This window comes from Lithobates pipiens, unplaced genomic scaffold, assembly GCF_037356315.1.
Source record: "Lithobates pipiens isolate NorthernLeopardFrog02 unplaced genomic scaffold, aLitPip1_a1.2 Scaffold_1, whole genome shotgun sequence".
NCBI classification, from domain to species: Eukaryota; Metazoa; Chordata; class Amphibia; order Anura; family Ranidae; genus Lithobates; species Lithobates pipiens.
In genome coordinates, this window is record NW_027507685.1 from 232,232,518 (window position 1) to 232,254,135 (window position 21,618).

The 21,618-nt window shown below is 44.8% G+C and overlaps 1 protein-coding gene across 3 annotated transcripts in view; it reads right to left on the reverse strand.

Annotated features, from left to right (window-relative positions):
* Positions 1–21,618, reverse strand: part of LOC143984495 (class I histocompatibility antigen, F10 alpha chain-like) — a 166,761-nt gene that overhangs the window by 119,167 nt on the left and 25,976 nt on the right. The window contains exon 1 of one of the 3 annotated variants that reach the window (XM_077484646.1): positions 4,337–4,502. The exons of the other annotated variants lie outside the window; for them this stretch is intronic. Within the exon in view, the coding sequence (XP_077340772.1) occupies positions 4,337–4,400 (64 nt within the window). The 5' untranslated portion in view covers positions 4,401–4,502. Of the gene's footprint in view, positions 1–4,336; positions 4,503–21,618 lie in introns of those variants that run through there. 3 annotated transcript variants of the gene reach the window in all.

Below are 21,618 nucleotides of genomic sequence, written 5' to 3' on the forward strand. Positions count from 1 at the left end.
GGGAGGGGAGGGTGTCCCGTTTATCTTTATAGTTGCTGTAGGATGATGATAAAGTGTTTTAATCCATTGGGCCATCCTTGGAAGCAGTCAATGCCTCTTTACTCATCTCGTATTCTGTCCCTAATCCATTCATATATTTGCATAATCTCGGGATCAAGATATCTTTAAACCTTTTATAATAACCAATTGTTAGTCCGTCAGGTCCTGGACTTTTCCCAGGGGCTGAATCTATTAGCGCCTTATTTATTTCCTCCTCCGTTATGGGGCTTTCTAGGTTTTCCTTTTTATTTTCATCCATCTTGGACAATCTTGCTTTATTTAGATATTCATTTATTTCTCTTATTTTTCCTCCTGTCTCCTTCTCCTCATTTACTGCATATAGTCTCACGTAGTAGGTTTTAAATGATTCTGCTATTTCTTTTGTTGTATACACCATATCCCCATGTTCTGTTTGGATTTTCTCTATGTAATTAATAGATTATATCTTTTAAAGCATTTTTACTAGGTGTTTAGTGGGTTTGTTCCCGTCCTGGTATCTTTCTTTAGCCAATTGATTAAAGATTTTTTTTAGTTTCTTGTTCCATTAACCCTCGTAATTCTTCTCTTTCAGATAGTAATTTCTGGAAGAGCCATTTATCTATAGTACCTTTTTATGCTGTTGTTCTGCTCTAAAGATTTCCTCCCTTAATTTTTTAATCTTATCGGAACGCTCTTTTTTTCCCCCTCGTCCCCAGGGCTATCAAGATCCCTTGGATATATGCTTTGTGGGCGTCCCATAAAACTTGTCATGAAATCTCCTCTGTACCATTTAAAAAAAAATACTTTTCTAATTCTCTACACACTATATCACCCCCCTCCTTATCTTGGATTAATTCTTTGTTTAAATGCCACGAGAAGGCTTGTTTATGGTGGCCAGGGATCTGCATTTTCATCTTTACAGGAGCGTGATCTGACTGTGTGATTATTTCTAGTGATCACTTGTAAACAAACTGGCGTCATGTTATGAGGCCAGTTCCTCCCTGCCCTCTCTGTACTGACCGGTACAGCGGAGGGGGAAGAGATTGGTGTCAGCAGCGCTGTGGGCTGCATCCGCAGTGCCCACATAGCTGCTCACCGAAATTGAACCCCTCAATTCCCTGCCAATACTCTGCAATACCCAATACCCTGCCAATACTCTGCCATACCCTGCCAATACCCAATACCCTGAAATACCCTACCATTTTTTTTTATTTCAGGCTTCCCAGCCTAGAGGTGAGATGTGGGGTATTATTGACCCTATATCTCACTGTAAAGAGGACCTGTCATGCCATATTCCTATTACAAGGGATGTTTACATCCCTTGTAATAAGAATAAAAGTGATCAAAAAATTTATTTTTCAGGAAAAAAATGTCAAACTAAAATCAAGTAAAATGAACAATAAAAAAGAAAACATTTTTTTAAAGCGCCCCTGTCCCCGTGTGCTCGCATGCAGAAGCGAACGCATACGTAAGTCCTGCCCACATATGAAAACGGTGTCCAAACCACACATGTGAGGTATCGCTGCAAACGTTACAGCGAGAGCAATAATTCTAGCTCTAGACCTCCTCTGTAACTCAAAACATGTAACCAGTAAAAAAATAAAAAAATGTCGCTTATGGGGATTTTTAAGTAGCGACGTTTGGCGCCATTCCACGAGCGTGTGCAATTTGTTAGGTATCTATTTACTCTGCGTAACTTCATCTTTCACATTATGCAAAAACATTGGGCTAACTTTACTGATTTGTTGTTTTTTTTTTAGCACAAAACTGTTTTTTGTTTTTTTTAAAAAGCATTCGAAAAATTGCTGCGCAAATACCGTGCGTGATAAAAAGTTACAACAACCACCATTTGTATTCTCTAGGGTCTTTGCTAAAAAACATATATAATGTTTTGGGGTTCTATGTAATTTACTAGCAAATAAATGATGATTTTTACATGTAGGAGAGAAATGTCAGAATTGGCCTGGGTGCTCCAGAACTCCTGATGGTGCTTCCTGCATGTTGGGCCTCTGTATGTGGCTACGCTGTGTAAAAGTCTCACATATGTGGTATCGCCGCACTCGGGAATAATAGCAGAATGTGTTTTGGGGTATGCATATGCTGTGTGTGAGAAATGACCTGATAATATGCAATTTTGTGGGGGAAAAAAAAATCTTGATTTTGCAAAAAATTGTAGGAAAAAATGACAACTTCAAAAAACTCATCATGCCACTTACTAAATACCTTGGAATGTCTTCTTTCCAAAAAGTGGTCATTTGGGGGGTATTTTTACTTTTCTGGCATGTTAGGGTCTCAAGAAATGAGATAGAAATGAGATAGGCCGTCAGTCCTTCGGGTGTGATCAATTTTCAGATATTGGCACCATAGCTTGTGGACTCTATAACTTTCACAAAGACCAGATAATATCCACCAAAGATATGTAGTAGTATAAATTTTGGCCAAATCTGCTAAATTTTATAACAGAAACGAAGAAAAATTCATTTTTTTACAGAATTTACCGTCTTTTTTTCTTTTATAGCACAAAAAATAAAAAAACCAGCGATGATTAAATACCACCAAAAGAAAGCTCCATTTGTGTGAAAAAAAATGAAAAAAAAAATCATACAGGGTACAGTGTTGCATGACTGAGTAATTGTCATTCAAAATGTGAGAGCACAGAAAGCTGAAAATTGGTCTGGTTATTAAGGGTGTTTAAGTGCCCAGTGGTCAAGTGGTTAAAATAGAAAGAAGAAAATATTGTTTTATTTTCCAAATTTCCACTATTTTTTCACTTCTGTCGCAAAAAAAAAAAAACAGAATCGTGAATAAATACCACCAAAATAAAGCTCTATTTCTGAAAACAAAATGATAAAAATTTAATTTGGGTACAGCGTAGCATGACCGCGCAATTGTCATTGAAAGTGCGAGAGCGCTGAAAGCTGAAAATTGGGCTGGGAAGGAAGGGGGCGAAAGTGCCCTGTATTGTAGCGGTTAAACTTGCATAACTCTGATGATCTTATCAAATGTGAGTTGCCTGTATATATAATTTATAAATAAAATTGTTTGTTACATCTACACCCAGAGGCGTCCCTCTCTTTGTATCTCTCTCAGAATTTTCGGAACCTGGTTTCAGTTCCCCGCTGGGACAGTCCTGCATGTGGACCACATTTTGTCATTTTTCCTCCCCCTCACCCATTTGTTGTGGACTTTTTTATGGATTTTTACCACAGTGTCTATACAAAACATATATATATATATATATTTAATTTTTTTTTCCTATGAAAACATTTTTTTGCTCTGAAAGGGTTTTTATTATGGTATATATTTTCAGTTGCTTGCACCTTTACTTGTGTAAATGGCGGAGGTGGCTCTCCTGCGCTATACACCCCCATGATGGGCGGCACCAGGGCTGGGGGGCCGGTGCTCCACCTCCCGCCCAGGCCCTGCCCCATTTTTGGCGGATTGCCGAAAAGGCAAGTTTCAGCCGATATGTTTCGGCAGCTGAAATTTCGGTGCATCCCTAATTAGAAAAGCTGTAGAAACCTGTGCAAGAGCTGAAACAACTATATACAAGCCACAGCTACAGGGGAAAGGTAAATGGAAAGCAGACTGAGGTCAGGTGAGAAAAAATGGGAGCAGAAGAAAGGTAGGTGAAGACAGGAACTGGGGACCCCCCGGATCACACTGTACAGGATGGGCTCAATTCACTAAAGCAGATTACATGCGATATTCAGGGGATCTGACACATTATACCCCAAATATCGCATGCAATGCTGAAAATATCAACTCACTATCTCCCTATGTGAGCTCTGATGAAGGGGGCATGACCCTCTAACCACATTAGCTGCACCCTATCCGATGTGTTTGGTGGTATCCTGTATTATCTAATGCTTTGTGTTTATTCTCCTTTTTGTCATTACAATAGTTTATCCTTTTAATATTTAATAAACATTTATACAGTGATGCACTGGGCTGGTGAACACTCTTCCTTTGTTTCTATCTCCTTATGTGGTATTTCCCTCAAAAAGCCAAAACTGCTCAGTAAAGACCACAAAAAATGGCCAAACACATCTCAAACTAATCTTCTACCACTTCCCCGGCTCATTCCCCTCAGTTACAACCTTTTGTACCACCTGCCCCACCCTATTAGATTGTAAGCTTTTCTGAGCAGGACCATCTAAATCCTCTTGTATTTTATCTGTATTGTCTCCTTTTTATATTGTAAAGCACTGTGTAAACTGTTGGCACTATATACATCATGTATAATAAAAATAATATGACATGGTCTCCTAATATCAGGAAATATATGACATCATATTTATAAATAAAACAGACTCACCACAGTACACTCCTGACACCCCGATAATAATCAGGATGAGGGGGATCATCATCTTCCTCCTCATAGAGACCCCAAAACACAGAACCGTCCTCTACACACAGCTCAGGGAGAGTCACACGGTGAGTCAGGAATCTGTGTACAGGAGGGCGGAGCTGTGTGCTGATTGGATGATCTCAGCTCTCTGTCCAATCATAAAATAGAAACTGAGGTGATCATCAGTTGCCGGGTAGAGGGAGGGTGTACAGGATGGAACAGTGCAGTATATAGAAGGAGAAAGTGAAAGTAAAATGTGATCTGTACACAAATCTCCAATATTATCTTCTAGCACAGGGGTCTCCAAACTTTTCAACACAAGGGCCACATTGTAGATTTTACAAGTATTCGGGGGCCGAAAAAAAAAAATCAGTTATGTATGAAATACATGAATGAATAACATTTAAATGTATATATTTTACATGGATCATTTTTGTAATCAGCATGATATGACTGAAAACAAAAGAGAAAAAAAAAAAACTTTAGTAAAACAACGCAAAGACATTCAAAATAAACTTGGACCTTTTAATATGAATATGAAGAAAAATAAAATCAGTCTGCAACTTTCAACACAGATCTGGCAATTTTGTGTAAACAGCAAAACATTATGCAAAGAATTATGTGCTTCATGTTCACAAAACAAAAAACATTTTTACAAATTTTATGTGAACGATAGATCTGATTTTTTAATTTCAAAATGTCACTGTACTGAGGTTTCAAGCTTGAGGAGCCAATTATTAGAATGGACTTCAAATAATCATCTGATAAATTTGCTCGATATTTGCACTTGACATACTTCTTTTTTTAAAAGGTTTGTTCACACAGGTATGTTGTACCAAAAACTGACACAAGTCTACGAGCAAATTGCTTCAAATTTGGAAACTGCTCAGGCTGCAAAGATTTATATGTAGCAGCCATAACCCTTTGTATGGCGGCCTTAACTTTTTGGGCTTACCGGTTACCTCCGCTTGGCTTGTTCTTCCACGTCTAGGGGTTACCAGGGTTCATACCCAACAACTTTGGACGCTGACACTAGTAAAGGTTTTATTTTGCAGGGGTAACCAACAACAACACAGTCTCATAAGGGAACAGAGGGCAAGCGTGAAGAACTTGGGCACCTTGAACTGCAGACATAACAAAGTCTATAGTACCACCCAGAGAGAAGCCACTCACAGCTGGGCACTTCAAGGCTGAACAAATCTCTAGCCAGAGATTATGGCAGTCAGGACTTTGATTCAGAACTTGTAAAATCTCTGACTTTGAACAAGTTGTAACTTAAAGTGAACAGGAACTTTTTTCCTCAGTAACTGGAGTTCTCTGTCTCCTTGATAGTACTGGAAAAACCATGGATTTAATAATGTCCTTCCCAACTCAGTAACCAGGCACTTCTCAGGATGCCAGCTTGTTGGCCCTTCTATGAAGAGTCCTCCACCGGTCACTTTCACGAGCTGTGGTGCCCCTCCAAGCAGAGAGCACACCCGGACACCTTGAATCCTCCCTCTGTTACTGCGCCTCAGACCAGCCGGTTCTGAGACTCGGGAACAGGCGGATCCCTACCCCAGACCAGGCGGGTCTAGTGGGGTTAACCAACCGAAGCATGTTGCGGAGCGTCGAACGCTCCCATGACTGGGACATCTCATGGGGCTACCCCAGTCCAAAAAACAGGAACAGACCGCTAGGGCCTCACGAATGAACAACCCGTAACACGTGACCTCAACATCTTAAGTACCCTTCCCCAGACTCCTTAGCGAGGCCCAGCACACCCACTGATTGGTTCTGAGGAAGCTGATACCCAAAACATCCAATCAGGCCTGGTTCTGGCCTGTCATGTGTACCTCACTGTACACATGACCAAGCAGAACTCTAACACAGCCCAGCCAAACTGATGTCAACGTTAACCTACATAATTAACAGTCAGAACCCCATTACCGTTCTGAGGTAAAAACTAAATTTACACATAGACTGACACTTCCAAAATGTCATCCGCTACATATATAATTGGATAAAATTTCCTTCTTTAAATTTGTCTTTCAACATGTCATCTGATTGTAGGTCAATAATTTCCAATTGAAACTGACTTGGGAGTGTTTCAACATTGCAGTCAAATGGATTTTGAAACGGTTTTATATCATCTGCTCTACCATCAAGATCAGAAAATTGCTCCTGAAATTGTTTTTGCAAGCCCTGAATGATTTCAGTTGCAAATAAAGAAGGAAATTCTGTTTTGCTTTCTTCATTAAATTTTTCACAACATGGGGAATGAACCAAATTATGGACTTTCCCCTGTCTTTCAAAAAGCATGAGCTTTGCCCTGAATGACTTGACATGCAAAAATAGGTCACAAATCAAATTTCAGATTCAGTTGATTCATATGGTCTGTCGGATCTGCAAAAAATGCCAATTTCCAAAGCCAGTCAGTGTTTGACAAAAGTGGGTCGGCTCGATTCTTTTCTGTTAGAAATTAATCTATTTCTTCTCTGAGCTGAAAGAAACGTGATAGAACTGTTCCACAACTAAGCCATCGAACTGCTGTATAGTAAGTCAAGTCAACGTACTTTGAGTCAATTTCTTTCAGAAAATCATGAAACTGGCGATGATTAAGCCCATGAGTAGTGATGGCCGAACGGTTCGCCCGGCAGTCGTTTCGCGGCAAAATTTGGCTGTTCGCGGTCCGACCGTTCGGCGGACTATTGGCGCCGTTCGCCCGGCGGACTTCCGCGTTTACTGTGTAAAAGAACTTTAACCTATGATGACACATCCATCATGGGGTACAGGACAGCCAATTGAGACATTACAGCACATGGACACTTGGACATTCCCCCTAACTTATAAATACACCCGATCCGGCGGCCATTTTACATTCTTTCCTCTGTCACTATAGGGAGAGGTTGCTGTGTGGAGCAGGGAGAGATTACAGTGACCCAAATCGCTAGCTATTTGGTACACAAAAGTTCTTTTCAGGAGTGGTATAGGTGTTAGGTGTATATAGGTTTGCTGTGCTACTGATTGTTGCAGCAGCCTGAGTGTCTTTTGTCAGTTTAGAGAAAGGGACAGGACGCTGTGTCTGCTGTAGGGACAGTCAGTTTAGTCATCATCATTAGCTGTTACTATCAGGTCCACAAAAGTGCTATTCCAGTTATTGTTCCAGTAGCCTCTGTTTTGTTAGTTTATATAGGGACAGGCAGAAGGCAGTGTGTGAGGCAGTGAGGGTCAGTTTAATCAGTAGCTGTTACTATTAGTTCCACAAAGGTTCTTTTCAGGACTGGTATGGTAATAGGCTTGTACACGTATAATATTCTTTCTTCCAAATATAGAAAGAATATTATACTTGACTGCTGCCCTTCTGCTGCAGTCTGCTAATCATTCACAACCCACTTGTTCCACAAAGCTCCTTATAAGGACTGATAACTTGGTCTGTCTAGGGTGCTACAGTACATAGGGTTGAGTGAGGTACAGTCTGCTATTCGATAAGGACTGGTATCGGTCCACAATACATAAGGTTGAGGTGCACTTCTGCTGACCGCTGCCCTATACTGCAGCAGTCCTTCATCGGTATAGGGACTGAGAGTTTTGTCACAGGGTCATTTAAAAAATGACAGGCAGAGGAAGAGGCAAGCCCTTCCGCAGGGGTGGTAGGGGTAGGGCAGGAGCAACAGGCTTGAGCCAAAGTGGAAAGTTGCAGAAGGTGCGTTCAATTACTTTAAAGGACGCACCAGACTTGGTTGAGTGGCTCGCTCAGCCTTACTCTTCTGCACCCTCCTCATCCTCTCGATATGCACCCTCTTCTTCACTCTCTGCTATGTGCACCCCCAAAGACACTACCACCAACAACACCACCACCACATACCTTCCGCTTGAGTCACAGGAATTATTTTCCGATCCATATCAAGAGGACATTTCTGATGCGCAGCCACTCTTGGTATTGGATCAGGAAGAGGAGGTAGCAACAACCGCTACTCAGCAGTCTGACGACAGTACCCAGATCAGCCCAAGGAGGAGGTTGGTCCCCGCTGTTGCTGCCTACTCCAAGATCTCTATGTCACGATCTGGAGTCCGGCTCAGAGACCAGAAGCTATAGCAGCAGAGCAGATATTCACACAGGTCACCCTGGCTGATGGCACGGGTTCACCTGAGGTGCGGGGTCTAAGCACTAACCGGTATTCACCAGAGCTCCCAAAGGTGGAGATGGGCTTGGCGGCGTGTTAGTGCCAGGTCGCGGTCCTCAGGATAGCCCCACCAGGAGGTGAGCAAGCCGGGGGTCTGGTAGCAGATATAGCAGGTAGAGATCAAGCAGAAGCGTAGTTGAGAAACAAGCCAAAAGTCGGTAACCAATAGTTGCAGGTTGGGATTCAGCAGAAGCGTAGTCCAGGAGCAAGCCAAATGTCGGTAACGAAAGGTAGCGAGGATACGGTCGGCAGCAGGAGAGATAGAAGCAAGATATTGGCTGGTAAAGGCACAATATTCTGGCAAGGAGGAAATGCAGAGACATGGCTTATATCAGGAAGTACATGGGAGGAGCAAAGGGTTCAAGGTTCAAGGCAAACAAGATTCAAGACAAGATCACTAAAGGAATTGTCCAAGGAGCTGTCCAAGGAGCTGTCCAGCATTCCAGGTGGCTCAGCAAGCAGAGTCACTGCCAGACACACCAGAGGTCCCAGGTTCAAGCCCAGATCCTAACAGTCCTCCCAGGACGTCCCCTGGACGTCTTAGGGCCAGGTTTCTGAGGAAACTTCTGGTGGAATTCCCTTGTTAATCTAGGGGCATGAACATTCTCCTCAGGCTCACAAGAATTTTCTTCTGGCCCATATCCTTCCCATTGAACCAAATATTGCAATTTGTTCCTAGAGATCCTGGAGTCAAGAATTTTTCCCACCGCAAATTCTTCTTCACCCTGTACCTCGACAGGTGGGGGAGGAGGATGAATTCTTCCAGAAAAAGTATTTTCATGAAATGGTTTGAGTAGTGATATATGAAACACAGGGTGAATCTTCATATTGTCAGGAAGTTTTAGGCGAAAAGTGACCGGGTTGATTTGAGCAGAAAGCTCAAAAGGTCCCATAAACTTTTGACCCAACTTAGCACATGGAACTTGAACTTGAACCCCTCTGTCAGACACCACATCATCAGGAATTCCATGAAGTTTAAAAACTTCTCTAACCATTACCTCAGCAGTATGTTCGGTGGAGGGTACCCCTTTAACTGGAATAAAATGAGCCATCTTAGTGAGACGGTCAACGACTACCAGAATGGTGGTCATCCCTTTTGAAAGAGGAAGGTCAACCACAAAGTCCATAGAAATTGACCCCCATGGTCTTGATGGAACAGGTAGTGGTAGAAGTAACCCCAGAGGAGAAGATCGAGGTGTCTTATTGCGAGCACAGGTTAGACATGAAGCCACATAACTCTTAACATCTTTCTTGTACCCAGGCCACCAAGCTTAGAGTCATGTACCAACCTGAGGGCTTCTACCCGAACTGATTCAGGTACATAGAGGCAATGTGCTTGAGTCCAAAAACCATTGTTGTACTTGAGGTTAATGTCCTTAGGAGGATTATTAAGAAGTGGGTCATTCTCATACCCCTCCTTGAGAAGATTAAGAAATGTCTTTGAACTCATGGCCCCTAGAAAGTTCTTTTGAGGCAGGATAGTACATTCAGAGGTGCTTTCCTGGAGAGGCCCAGACAACATTCGTGATAGGGCATCAGCCTTACCATTCCTTGACCCAGGGCGGTATGAAATAACAAAATTAAACCTGGAAAAGAAAAGGGTCCAACGTGCTTGTCTAGATGACAACCTTTTAGCAGACCTAATAAATTCTAAATTTTTATGATCGGTGAGAACGGTTACAGGGTGCTTAGCTCCTTCCAGCAGATGCCTCCACTCAGAAAATGCTTCCTTAATTGCCAGCAGCTCCTTGTTTCCAATGTCATAATTCATCTCGGCTGAAGACATCAGTCGAGAGAAATAAGCACAAGGATGAAGCTGCATTTTTTCTCCCATTCGCTGAGAAAGGATAGCTCCCACAGCAGAATTAGAAGCGTCAACTTCTACGATGAAAAGGTAGTTCTGGATCTGGATGTACCAGTATTGGTGCAGAAGTGAAGAGAGTTTTCAGTTTACTAAAGGCAGCCTGTGCCTCAGGTGACCACAAAAAGGACACCCCTTTCTTTGTCAACTGTGTGATTGGAGCAATTACCCTAGAGAAATTCCTTATAAATCTTCTGTAAAAGTTGGCAAATCCAACAAATCGCTGTATCTCTTTAACATTCTTAAGGGCGGGCCAATCCACCACAGCTTTGATCTTATCGGGATCCATGCTTACCCCTTCAGAAGAGATTATCTATTCCAAGAACTGGATCTGAGTTTGTTCAAACTCGCATTTCTCTAATTTTATGTAAAGTTGATTTCGCCTTAATCTCTCGAAAACAATACAGACATGCTTGCGGTGTTCTTCCAAAGTATCAGAGAAAATGAGAATGTCATCCAAATATGCTATTACAAACTGATCAAGCAAATCTCGAAAAGCATCATTAATAAAATGTTGAAAAGTTGCAGGAGCATTGCAAAGCCCAAAGGGCATGACCAAAGACTCAAAATGTCCATATCTGGTTCTGAAAGCAGTTTTCCATTCATCACCGGAACGAATGCGGACAAGGTTGTATGCCCCCCGTAAATCTAATTTGGTAAAGAGCTTGGCAGAGCGGAGTCTCTCAAGCATTTCTGGAATCAGTGGGAGTGGATAGCGATTCTTAATTGTGATCTTATTTAAATCTCTGTAGTCAATACACGGACGCAGGGTGGAGTCCTTTTTCGTCACGAAGAATAAGGCTGCGCCAGCAGGAGAGGTTGAGTGTCTGATAAAACCCTTCTCAAGATTCTCATTAATCCACTCCCTGAGCACTTTCAGTTCAGGTTCTGATAAAGAATAAAGGCGACCAAATGGTATTTCTGCCCCTGGAAGCAATTCAATGGGACAATCATAAGAGCGATGAGGAGGCAGCTGATCTGCGTTCTTTTTATCACAAACGTCCCGAAACTCAAGATATTGTGGAGATAGCTTGTCGTATGACTGGATAGTTGCCAAAACTGCTTGTAAATCTTGGGTTGGTGGAGGGCTTATTTGATAAGATTCTTTGCAATGATTCTTGCAATGGTCAGATGTAAAGCTTAAAGAACGTGTCTCCCAGTTGATGGAGGGATTATGGATAGAGAACCAAGGAATGCCCAGGATAATAGGGAACTTGGGTGATGTAATCAGCTCAAAGCTGATAGTCTCCTGATGGTCAGTTTCAATTAGGAGTTTAAGTGGGATTGTCTCGTGGGTAACAGGGCCTGAAGTCAAAGGTGAGCCATCCACAGTTTCCATATCAATTGGGGCAAGTTTATTTCTTATTTGAAGGTTATTACTTTGGGCAAATTCGATGTCAATGAAGTTTCCCCCAGCCCCTGAGTCCAGCATAGCAGAGCAAGGTATTTCATTGTTTTCAACAATAAGCTTTATAGGGATGACAAAATGAGTTGATAAAGAATTAACTTTATTTGTTTCCTGAATCAAAGGAGAGATGGACTGAGAAATTGAGTTTATTTGTTCAGATACATCCATTGCTGCAATTGTTCTTTTAAATTTATTGGGACAATTAACTGCGTAATGTCCAGAGTCTCCACAATAAAGACATAAGTTTTCTGAACGTCGTCTTTCTTTCTCCTGAGTAGTAATAGATCTTTTAATAGCATCCACCTGCATAGGTTCAGGAGTGTCAGAATCAGGAAAAACTCTTGGAACCTTAGGAGGATACTGAGTAGTAGAAAAACGCATGCCACCATTACTGCCTAGGATTCCCAGTCTCTCCTTTCTCCTTTCAGTAAGTCTCTGATCAATTCGAATACATAATTTAATAAAAGCTTCAAGGTCATCAGGACTTTCTACTCTGGCAAGCTCATCTTTTACTTGTTCCGAGAGTCCTTGACGGAACTGACTCTTCTGTGCTGCTGGATTCCAATTGGTATCTGAGATCCAACGTCGGAATTCAGTTGTGTACTCTGCAACAGAGCGTCTTCCCTGCCGTAAATTGTGCAATTTTGCCTCAGCAGTAGCACAGCGGTTAGGATCATCGAAAACTTGGTTCATCGCAGTCACAAAAGAATCAAAATTATCCAGGATGACATCATCTTTCTCCACATAAGGGGAGGCCCAGGCTAAGGCTTCCTCAGTCAGGAGGTTGATAATAAACAGCACCTTTTTCCTGTCAGAAGTGAATGCAGCAGGTTGCATCTGAAAGTATATACGACATTGATTAAGGAATCCTCTATAATGGCGGCGGTCTCCGCTAAACTTGAGTGGTAGGGGCATTCGTGCATTAGTTTCTATGGCAGCAGTATCTCGGGCATGAAAATCCCGCAATTGTTTGTGTAGATCAAGGATTTCCTCTTGTAGACCTTTCACTTCAATTTGTAACTCAGAAAATTTTTCCTGGTAGTCAACACCAAATGCCTGTAACTCAGCGATTTGAACCCTGAGAGGAGCCACGGCAGCTGCTACAACGGCCTCCATGTTTTTTGGCCAGAATATTCTGTCACGATCTGGAGTCCGGCTCAGAGACCAGAAGCTATAGCAGCAGAGCAGATATTCACACAGGTCACCCTGGCTGATGGCACGGGTTCACCTGAGGTGCGGGGTCTAAGCACTAACCGGTATTCACCAGAGCTCCCAAAGGTGGAGATGGGCTTGGCGGCGTGTTAGTGCCAGGTCGCGGTCCTCAGGATAGCCCCACCAGGAGGTGAGCAAGCCGGGGGTCTGGTAGCAGATATAGCAGGTAGAGATCAAGCAGAAGCGTAGTTGAGAAACAAGCCAAAAGTCGGTAACCAATAGTTGCAGGTTGGGATTCAGCAAAAGCGTAGTCCAGGAGCAAGCCAAATGTCGGTAACGAAAGGTAGCGAGGATACGGTCGGCAGCAGGAGAGATAGAAGCAAGATATTGGCTGGTAAAGGCACAATATTCTGGCAAGGAGGAAATGCAGAGACATGGCTTATATCAGGAAGTACATGGGAGGAGCAAAGGGTTCAAGGTTCAAGGCAAACAAGATTCAAGACAAGATCACTAAAGGAATTGTCCAAGGAGCTGTCCAAGGAGCTGTCCAGCATTCCAGGTGGCTCAGCAAGCAGAGTCACTGCCAGACACACCAGAGGTCCCAGGTTCAAGCCCAGATCCTAACACTCTACTTATAGCGGTGGGGAAGGTGACATCGATGATGACATGTCTAGTGATGTCACGTGGGTGCCCACAAGAGAGGAAGAGGAGGGGAGTTCAGAGGGAGATATGGACCAGCAGATAGGGAGGAGAAGCAGGAATAACTTTGCACAGGAGGGACAAAGCAGACTGCAAATGTATCAGGAGCGAGTCATCGACCATGTGCGGTGACATTTGGCGCTCCCAGGACACCGGCACATGGTTCCGCAGTGTGGGCTTTTTTTTAACGTGTCCGCTGTTGACAATAGCGTTGCCATCTGCAATCTTTGCAGTCAACGCATTAGTCGCGGTAAGCCCAACACTCACCTAGGGACGACCGCCTTAAAGCGGAGGTCCACCCTAAAATGGACCTTCCGCTCATCGGATTCCTCCCCCCCTCCGGCGCCACAATTGGCACCTTTCAGGGGGGAGGGGGTGCAGTTACCTGGATAATCCAGGTAACTGCACCCACTTCCGGGCTAGCTCTCTGCGGAAAGGGGCGTAGATTACGCCCCTTTCTGAAAGTGCCCGCCCCCTTCCGCAAGTGCCCCGCTGCCTGCTGGGAAACACACAGATCCCAGAGGCAGCGGGGACCGTCCTCATTGCGCAGCGCGGCTCGCGCATGCGCAGTAGGGAACCGGGAAATGAAGCCGAAAGGCTCCATTTCCTGATTCCCATTCCCAAGATGGCAGCGGCAGCACTGGAGTGTCGATCTAGAGATCGGCTTCGGGTGCCGACATCGCGGGCGCGCTGGACAGGTAAGTGTCACTATTTTAAAAGTCAGCAGCTGCAGTATTTGTAGCTGCTGGCTTTTAAAAAAATAAAAAAAAACGCGGAGTCCCGGTGGACTCCCGCTTTAAGAAGGCACATGGGCAGCCATCACCGAGCCGAGTGGGAGCAACGGAACACACAAAGCCACACTGCAGGCTCTCACCGTCCAGCCTCGTCTTCTACTTCTCCTTCTCCTCTCTCCTCACAATTGTCCTCCACTCCACCTTCCATCACACCAAGCTCACGTTTTTCTGCATAAAGGCAGGCTTCCGTGGGCCTAATGTTCGAGCGTAAAAAATGATGATGCCGGATAACCCTCTTGCCCAACTGTTGACGGCTGGCTTGTCAGAACTCCTAGCCCGCCAACTACTGCCATATAAACTGGTGGACTCGGAGGTCTTCGCAAATTTGTGGCCATTGGAACACCACAATGGAAGGTCCCAGGAAGGAAGTATTTCTCAGAGAAGGCCATCCCAGAGCTATATGGCCATGTTCAGCGGCAAGTGAATGTATCTCTGGCACACAGTGTCGGTGCCAAGATACATCTGACCACAGACACGTGGTCTAGCAAACACGGGCAGGGAAGGTATATCACTTTTACTGCCCACTGGGTGAACCTTCTGACAGCCGTCAAGCATGTAACCCGTGGCACCCGTGTAGATTTGGTTTTACCGCCACGGATTGCATGCAGGCCTGACTCTTCTTCTCCTCCTCCTCCTACTCCATCCTCCTCCCTCTCCTCCTCAGCTGACTCCTCTTTTTCCGCTGCTAGCGTCTCTTCTGCTGCGCCGCCCAAGCTCCCCAGAACCTATTAGACATGCCAGGTGAGATGTTGCCATGCCGTGCTGCGTCTGTTGTGCCTGGAAGCCAAGAGCCACACTGGCCCGGCACTGCTTTCAGCTTTGCGTTCACAGGCAGATCATTGGCTAACACCCCTCAATTTGACAGTTGGTAAAGTGGTGTGTGACAACGGTGCCAATCTGCTTAGCGCATTGAAACAGGGCAAAATCACGCACGTGCCATGCATGGCACACGTCTTAAACTTGGTCGTGCAGCGATTCCTTGTCAAATACCCTGGGGTCCAGGACATCTTGAGGCAAGCAAGGAAAATCTCGGCCCATTTGAGAAAATCTTACACGGCCATGGCTCGCCTTGCTGACATTCAGCGGCGACACAATCTGCCAGTCAGACGTCTTATTTGCGATTGCCCGACGCAATGGAACTCAACCTTCTATATGCTTGATAGGCTGCTCCAGCAGAAACGTGCAGTTAACGTCTACCTGTATGAACTCTGCGGCAGAACCGGTTCTGGGGAGCTGGGGTTTTTTTCACCGCGCCAGTGGCTGCTCATGCGCGAAGCATGCAGACTTCTGCGCCCATTTGAGGAGATCACCAAACTGGTCAGTCGCAGCCATGGCGCCATCAGTGACATGGTACCTTATGCCTTCTTTATGGAGCGTGCATTGCGTCGTGTCATTGATCAAGCTGTGGAGGAGCAGGAGCGGGAAGATGAGGAAGTCGCAATGCTGGATGAATTCCCAGGGGGAGCTACTCTATCTGAGACAAGTCAACAACAGGAGTCTGAAGAGGAGTCAGAGGAGGATGGTGCGGGGGCGGATGAGGAGGAGCAAGAAGAGCATGCTTTAAACCTTTCTGGGATCCCTGTTGTGCGTGGATGGGGAGAGGAGAATGAAGAGGACGACATTATCCTGGATGATGAGCAGGAGCCAGGCCACCACACCACTTCCACTTTATTGCAAATGGGGGCCTTCATGCTCCAGTGTTTTAATAGGGACCCCCGTATAAAAAGCATAAGGGTCAAGGGCCAGTACTGGATGGCAACGTACTTAGACCCCCGGTACAAACACAAAATGGCAGAAATGTTACCGCCGTCACAGAGGGCTGTCAGAATGCAGCACTTCCAGGCCTTGCTTCGAGAAATGCTGCATTCTGCTTTTGCGTGCACTGGCAGAGGAGCAATTCCCACTTCCAGAGAAGGAGTTGCGGGTACCAATCCAACAGCGCCTGCAAGAAGAGGCCGGTTTGAAGATGTGTTGGTGACTTCGGATATGAGGTCATTCTTTCAGCCGACCCATCGACAGGTGTCATCCGGATCCAGCATCAGGGAACGCCTAGACCGCCAGGTGTCCGACTACATTGGGTTAACGGCCGATGTGGACGCTCTGAGGAGTGATGAACCCCTGGACTACTGGGTGGGCAGGCTTGACCTCTGGCCAGAGCTTGCCCAATTTGCAATGGAACTGTTGGCTTGCCCCTCATCCAGTGTCCTGTTCGAAAGGACGTTCAGCGCAGCAGGGGGGATCGTGACCGATAAGCGTACTCGCCTAGCTCACGACAGTGTTAACTACCTCACATTTCTAAAAATGAATGAGGCATGGATCTCGGAAGAATTCAACACATGTGACCAGTAGACCATGTATATGTCTATAAACAATTTTTTTAATCGAGCACAGAGACCTTCTTTCTTCATTTGGCTCACTTCCTTGTCCAAAAAAAGCACACCGTACTATATGCCCGTACCCTCCTCTTTGAAGAGGTTGAGCGGTGTCATATTTCTACTGGGGCTGCTTATTATGAGGGGCTCCCACCATCCCTGTGCTGTGCTGACTTCCTGCTGGGGCTGTACTTCTGCTGTGCATATTTTGAGGTGCTCCCACCATCCCTGTGCTATGCTCATTATGAGGGGCTCCCACCATCCCTGTGCTGACTTCCTCCTGGGGCTGCTTATTATGAGGGGCTTCCACCATCCCTGTGCTATGCTGACATCCTCCTGGGGCTGCTTATTATGAGGGGCTCCCACCATCCCTGTGCTATGCTGACATCCTCCTGGGGCTGCTTATTATGAGGGGCTCCCACCATCCCTGTGCTATGCTCATTATGAGGGGCTCCCACCATCCCTGTGCTATGCTCATTATGAGGGGCTCCCACCATCCCTGTGCTATGCTGACTTACGGTGCTGGTGTGAGTGCTTTATGTCACGCTGCTGATGTCAGTGCTCTCTATCATGGTGCTGCTGTCAGATGACGCTATAACGGTGCAGGTGTCATTGCTGTATGTCACGCTGCTGGTGATCATCTCCTGCACCCTCTTCTTTGCCTACCCTGGTCCCTGACCTTCCCTCTTCTCCATTGCCTTCATGCGCTCCACAGTCCTGAATTGTTACAACATTTTCCCATATAAAAAAAGAATGTTTGTAGTTGTCGATCCCAGATTCACCTCATACATGTGTTATGTCATTGGCCATGTGGTGGGACTATGTTTGCACAGCTATTAAATTATTTTGTGGCTGCAAATTTGACCTGTAGGTTTGCGAAGTTCGCCTCCCATTGAAGTCAATGGGGCCCGCCGCGAACGTTCCGGTTCGCGAACTAACATTCGCGGTCCGCGTTCGCGAAACGTCCCGTCGGAAGTTCGTCCATCACTACCCATGAGATCAAATAAAATTTACTACTGAAACAACAGGTTTCAGAACACAAGACATATCCAGATATTTTCCACAAAATGCTTGCTGATGGATAATGCAATGCAGGAACATGGACTTTGAGAATCCACCAACCTCGCAAGTTTTTGTTATTTGTCCAACTAAACCTTTCTTCGCCCCAGACATGTTTTTCTCTCCATCAATTGTCACACATTGCAAAAAACTGTGACGGAATATAACCTGGAGTGGAAGAAACTGCAGTTCTTTGAAGATGTCTTTTCCAGTTACTGTGCATGCTATGCACTGATGCCAACTCTTGTGTAACATCAAATTCGCTGTCGGCACCACGAATGAATACTAAAAGTTGGGATATATCACGCACATCAGTTGACTCATCAAGTGCAAGAGAATACACCAGAACTTTTTTTTTGCTTTTTCTGCAATTTGATTAACTATATTGCTTCCTATATCATCAATTCTACAAGCAACAGTATTTGGTGCAAGACTTATAGTTTTGAACAAATTTGCTTTTTCTGGGCATAACTCTTCCACTGCTTCCATCATACACTCCTTGATAAGATCTCCGTCAGTGAATTGTTTTCCTCTTTTAGCCAAGGCATAAGCTACTTTATAACTGGCCCGAGTTAAAGAATTATTTTCACTTTTCTTTTGCGTAAATAGAGCTTTTTGGTAAAGCAAATTGTGTTGCATTGATTGAAATTTTTCTAAACGCTGTGTTCCTGTGAATTTGGAATAACTTTGTTCATGTTTTGTCTCATAGTGCAGACGCAAATTGTACTCCTTCAAAACGGCAACAGTTTCGTTGCATATGAGACACGAGGCTTTATCACCTGCTTGTACAAAAAAAAAGTACTTTATGTTCCATTGTTCATTAACCAGTTGAGGTCAGCAACAGCACGGACCTCAATCTCCGGGAGGCCGTCATAGGACATCCTCCCCTGTGCATGAGCCCCGCACGCACCCTGCAGGGCGTGCAGGAAGCACGCTGTGATCACCAAGTCACTGAGACTCGGCTGATCACCGATCCTAGTAAGGGGCCGATCTTGGCCCCTTACCATGTGATGCGCTTACAGCCAATGACAGCTGATAACATGATTACAGCGTGAGGAGAAAAAAAGCCGATCACCGGCTTATGTTAAAGGGACATTGGTCCCAAAGAGGAAGGAGGTAAAGATGCCTCCTCTGTGCCATTCAGTACCCCCTGCCAGTGCCACTTATTATTGTCACCTGCCCGTGCCCACAGTGCCACCTATCAATGCCTATGGGTGCCACCTATCAATGCCCGCAAGTGCCAAGCAGTGCCATCAAGCAGTGCTGCCTCCCAGTGTAAGCAATCAGTGCCCATCACTGCCACCCATCGGTGCCCGTCACTGCCACCTCATCAGCGTACATCAATGAAGGAGAAAAAATACCTGTTTACACAATTTTATAACAAAATATAAAAATATATATATATAAAAAAAAAATTAAAAATTTGGTCTTTCAATTTTTTTTAACAAAAAATAAAAACTGCAGAGGTGATCAAATACCACCAAAAGAAAGCTCTATTTATGTCAGAGAATCACCAGTCTTCAACGTCGGCACTTCCCCGTGCGCCTGCGGGGAAGAGCTGCACAACGACGCATGCATATGCGTCGTACGATACAATGTCGTACACGCATGTGCAAACCTATGCACACGGCTATGGGCCTTACCTGATTGGCCTGACAGTCCTATAAAAAGGCATCAGTGTGCTCTGTGTTTTTGCTGGTTTGTCTCCTCAGCTCACCTGTGTTCCTGTTTCCTGTTTCTGTTGACCACTTCCTGTTGTGACCCGGCTTGCTTGAAGACCACTCTGATTCTCTCCTGATCTGACCCCTGGCTTGTTTAACGGACTTTCTGCACTTGGCCTTGCTGGCTCACGGACTGATACCTGTGCTTGACCCTCGGCCTGCCTCTGGAATATCCTTTATCTCACGGACTGATACCTGTGTTTGACCATCGGCCTGTCTCTGGAATATCCTCTGTCTCACGGACTGTTACCTGTGTTTGACCCTCGGCCTTCACTCCAGGTGTTGGAACCCCTGGCAGGCTTTCACTTCTACCAGGTCCAAGATCTTCTGCATGGGCATCTCTTCCTTCAGTAGACCTGCTGCATTCCAGTCACCTGCTGGCAACCCGTGCCTCTCTGTGCCCTGTACCCACTGTTCCACCCTCGGGGGTACTGTGCACCCAGCTGCAAGGGAAGCCGCTCTCAGCACTTCGGCTTTGGTGAGTACCTGACAATTTATGGGAAAAAATGATAAAAATTTGGGTACAGTGTTGTATGACCATGCAATTGTCATTCAAAGCGCAACAGCGCTGAAAGCTGAAAATTGGCCTGGACAGGAGGGGGTTTAAATGACCGGTAAGCAAGTGGTTAACCACTTGAGACCCAGGCCAATTCTGACATTTCTCTCCTACATGTAAAATTCCTAATTTTTTTGCTAGAAAATTACATAGAACCCCCAAACATTATATATGTTTTTTTAGCAAAGACCCTAGAGAATACAATGGCGGTCATTGCAACTTTTTATCTCGCACGGTATTTGCGCAGAAATTTTTCGAACGCGTTTTTTTCAGAAAAAAAAAAAAGTTTCATGCTTAAAAAACAAAAAAAAACAGTAAAGTTAGCCCAATTTTTTTGCATAATGTGAAAGAGGAGGATAAGCCGAGTAAATAGATACCCAACATGTCACACTTCAAAATTACACGCGCTCGTGGAATGGCGCCAAACTTTGGTATTTAAAAATCCCCATAGGCGACGCTTTAATTTTTTTTTTACTGGTTACATGTTTGGGGTTACAGGGGAGGTCTAGGGCTAGAATTATTGCTCTTGCTCTAACGTTCGCGGCGATACCTCACATGTGTGGTTTGAACACCATTTTCATATGTGGGCAGGACTTACGTATGCGTTCGCTTCTGCTCACGGGGACAGGGGCGCTTAAATTTTTTTTTTTTATTGTTAATTTTATTTTTATTTTTTTAGTTTTACACTTAAAAAAAAAATAAAAAAAAAATTGATGACTTTTATTCCTATTACAAGGAATGTAAACATCCCTTGTAATAGGAATATGGCACGATCGGACCTATTTACAGTGAAATATGGGGTCAATAAGACCCCATATCTCACCTCTAGGCTGGGAAGAATAAAAAAAAAAAAAAAAAAAAAAAACGATCATGGCATCCTAGCCAGATCGGCGCCGTTAATTTGAATACCAAGGCCGGGCGTGACGTCATAACATCGCGCCCGGCCTCCGAACGATCATAGAGACTCCAGGGACAATCTAGTCCGCCGGAAATCTCTATGATCACATGCTGAAGCCGGCGGATCCTGTGACCGACTCACCGATGGAAACGGTGAGTCGGTAGAAGCACCGGAGGGCGGCGGGAGGGGGGGCGTCCCCTCCCGCCGCCCATAAGAACGATCAAGCAGCGGAACAGCCGCTATGATCGTTCTTATGGTGTAGGGAATCGCCGGCTGAAAATGGCAATATCTGAATGATGTCTGTAGACTCAGGCATCATTTAGATATAACCAGCGAAACCCCATGACGTCAATAGACGTAGTGCGGGTCTCAAGTGGTTAAACAGGTGGCACTCACTGTCCACTTTTCTTTTTTCCTTGCATAACTGAAGGAGATATGCGAACAAGGAAAAGATTTAAGAGTTTAAACTTACATCAAGTCCTCATCATAGTCCCCCCTTATGTCTGTGTGGTCCTCAAGATCCTCTTTATATATGTATCTCAGATTTCCCCTCAGATCTGTTT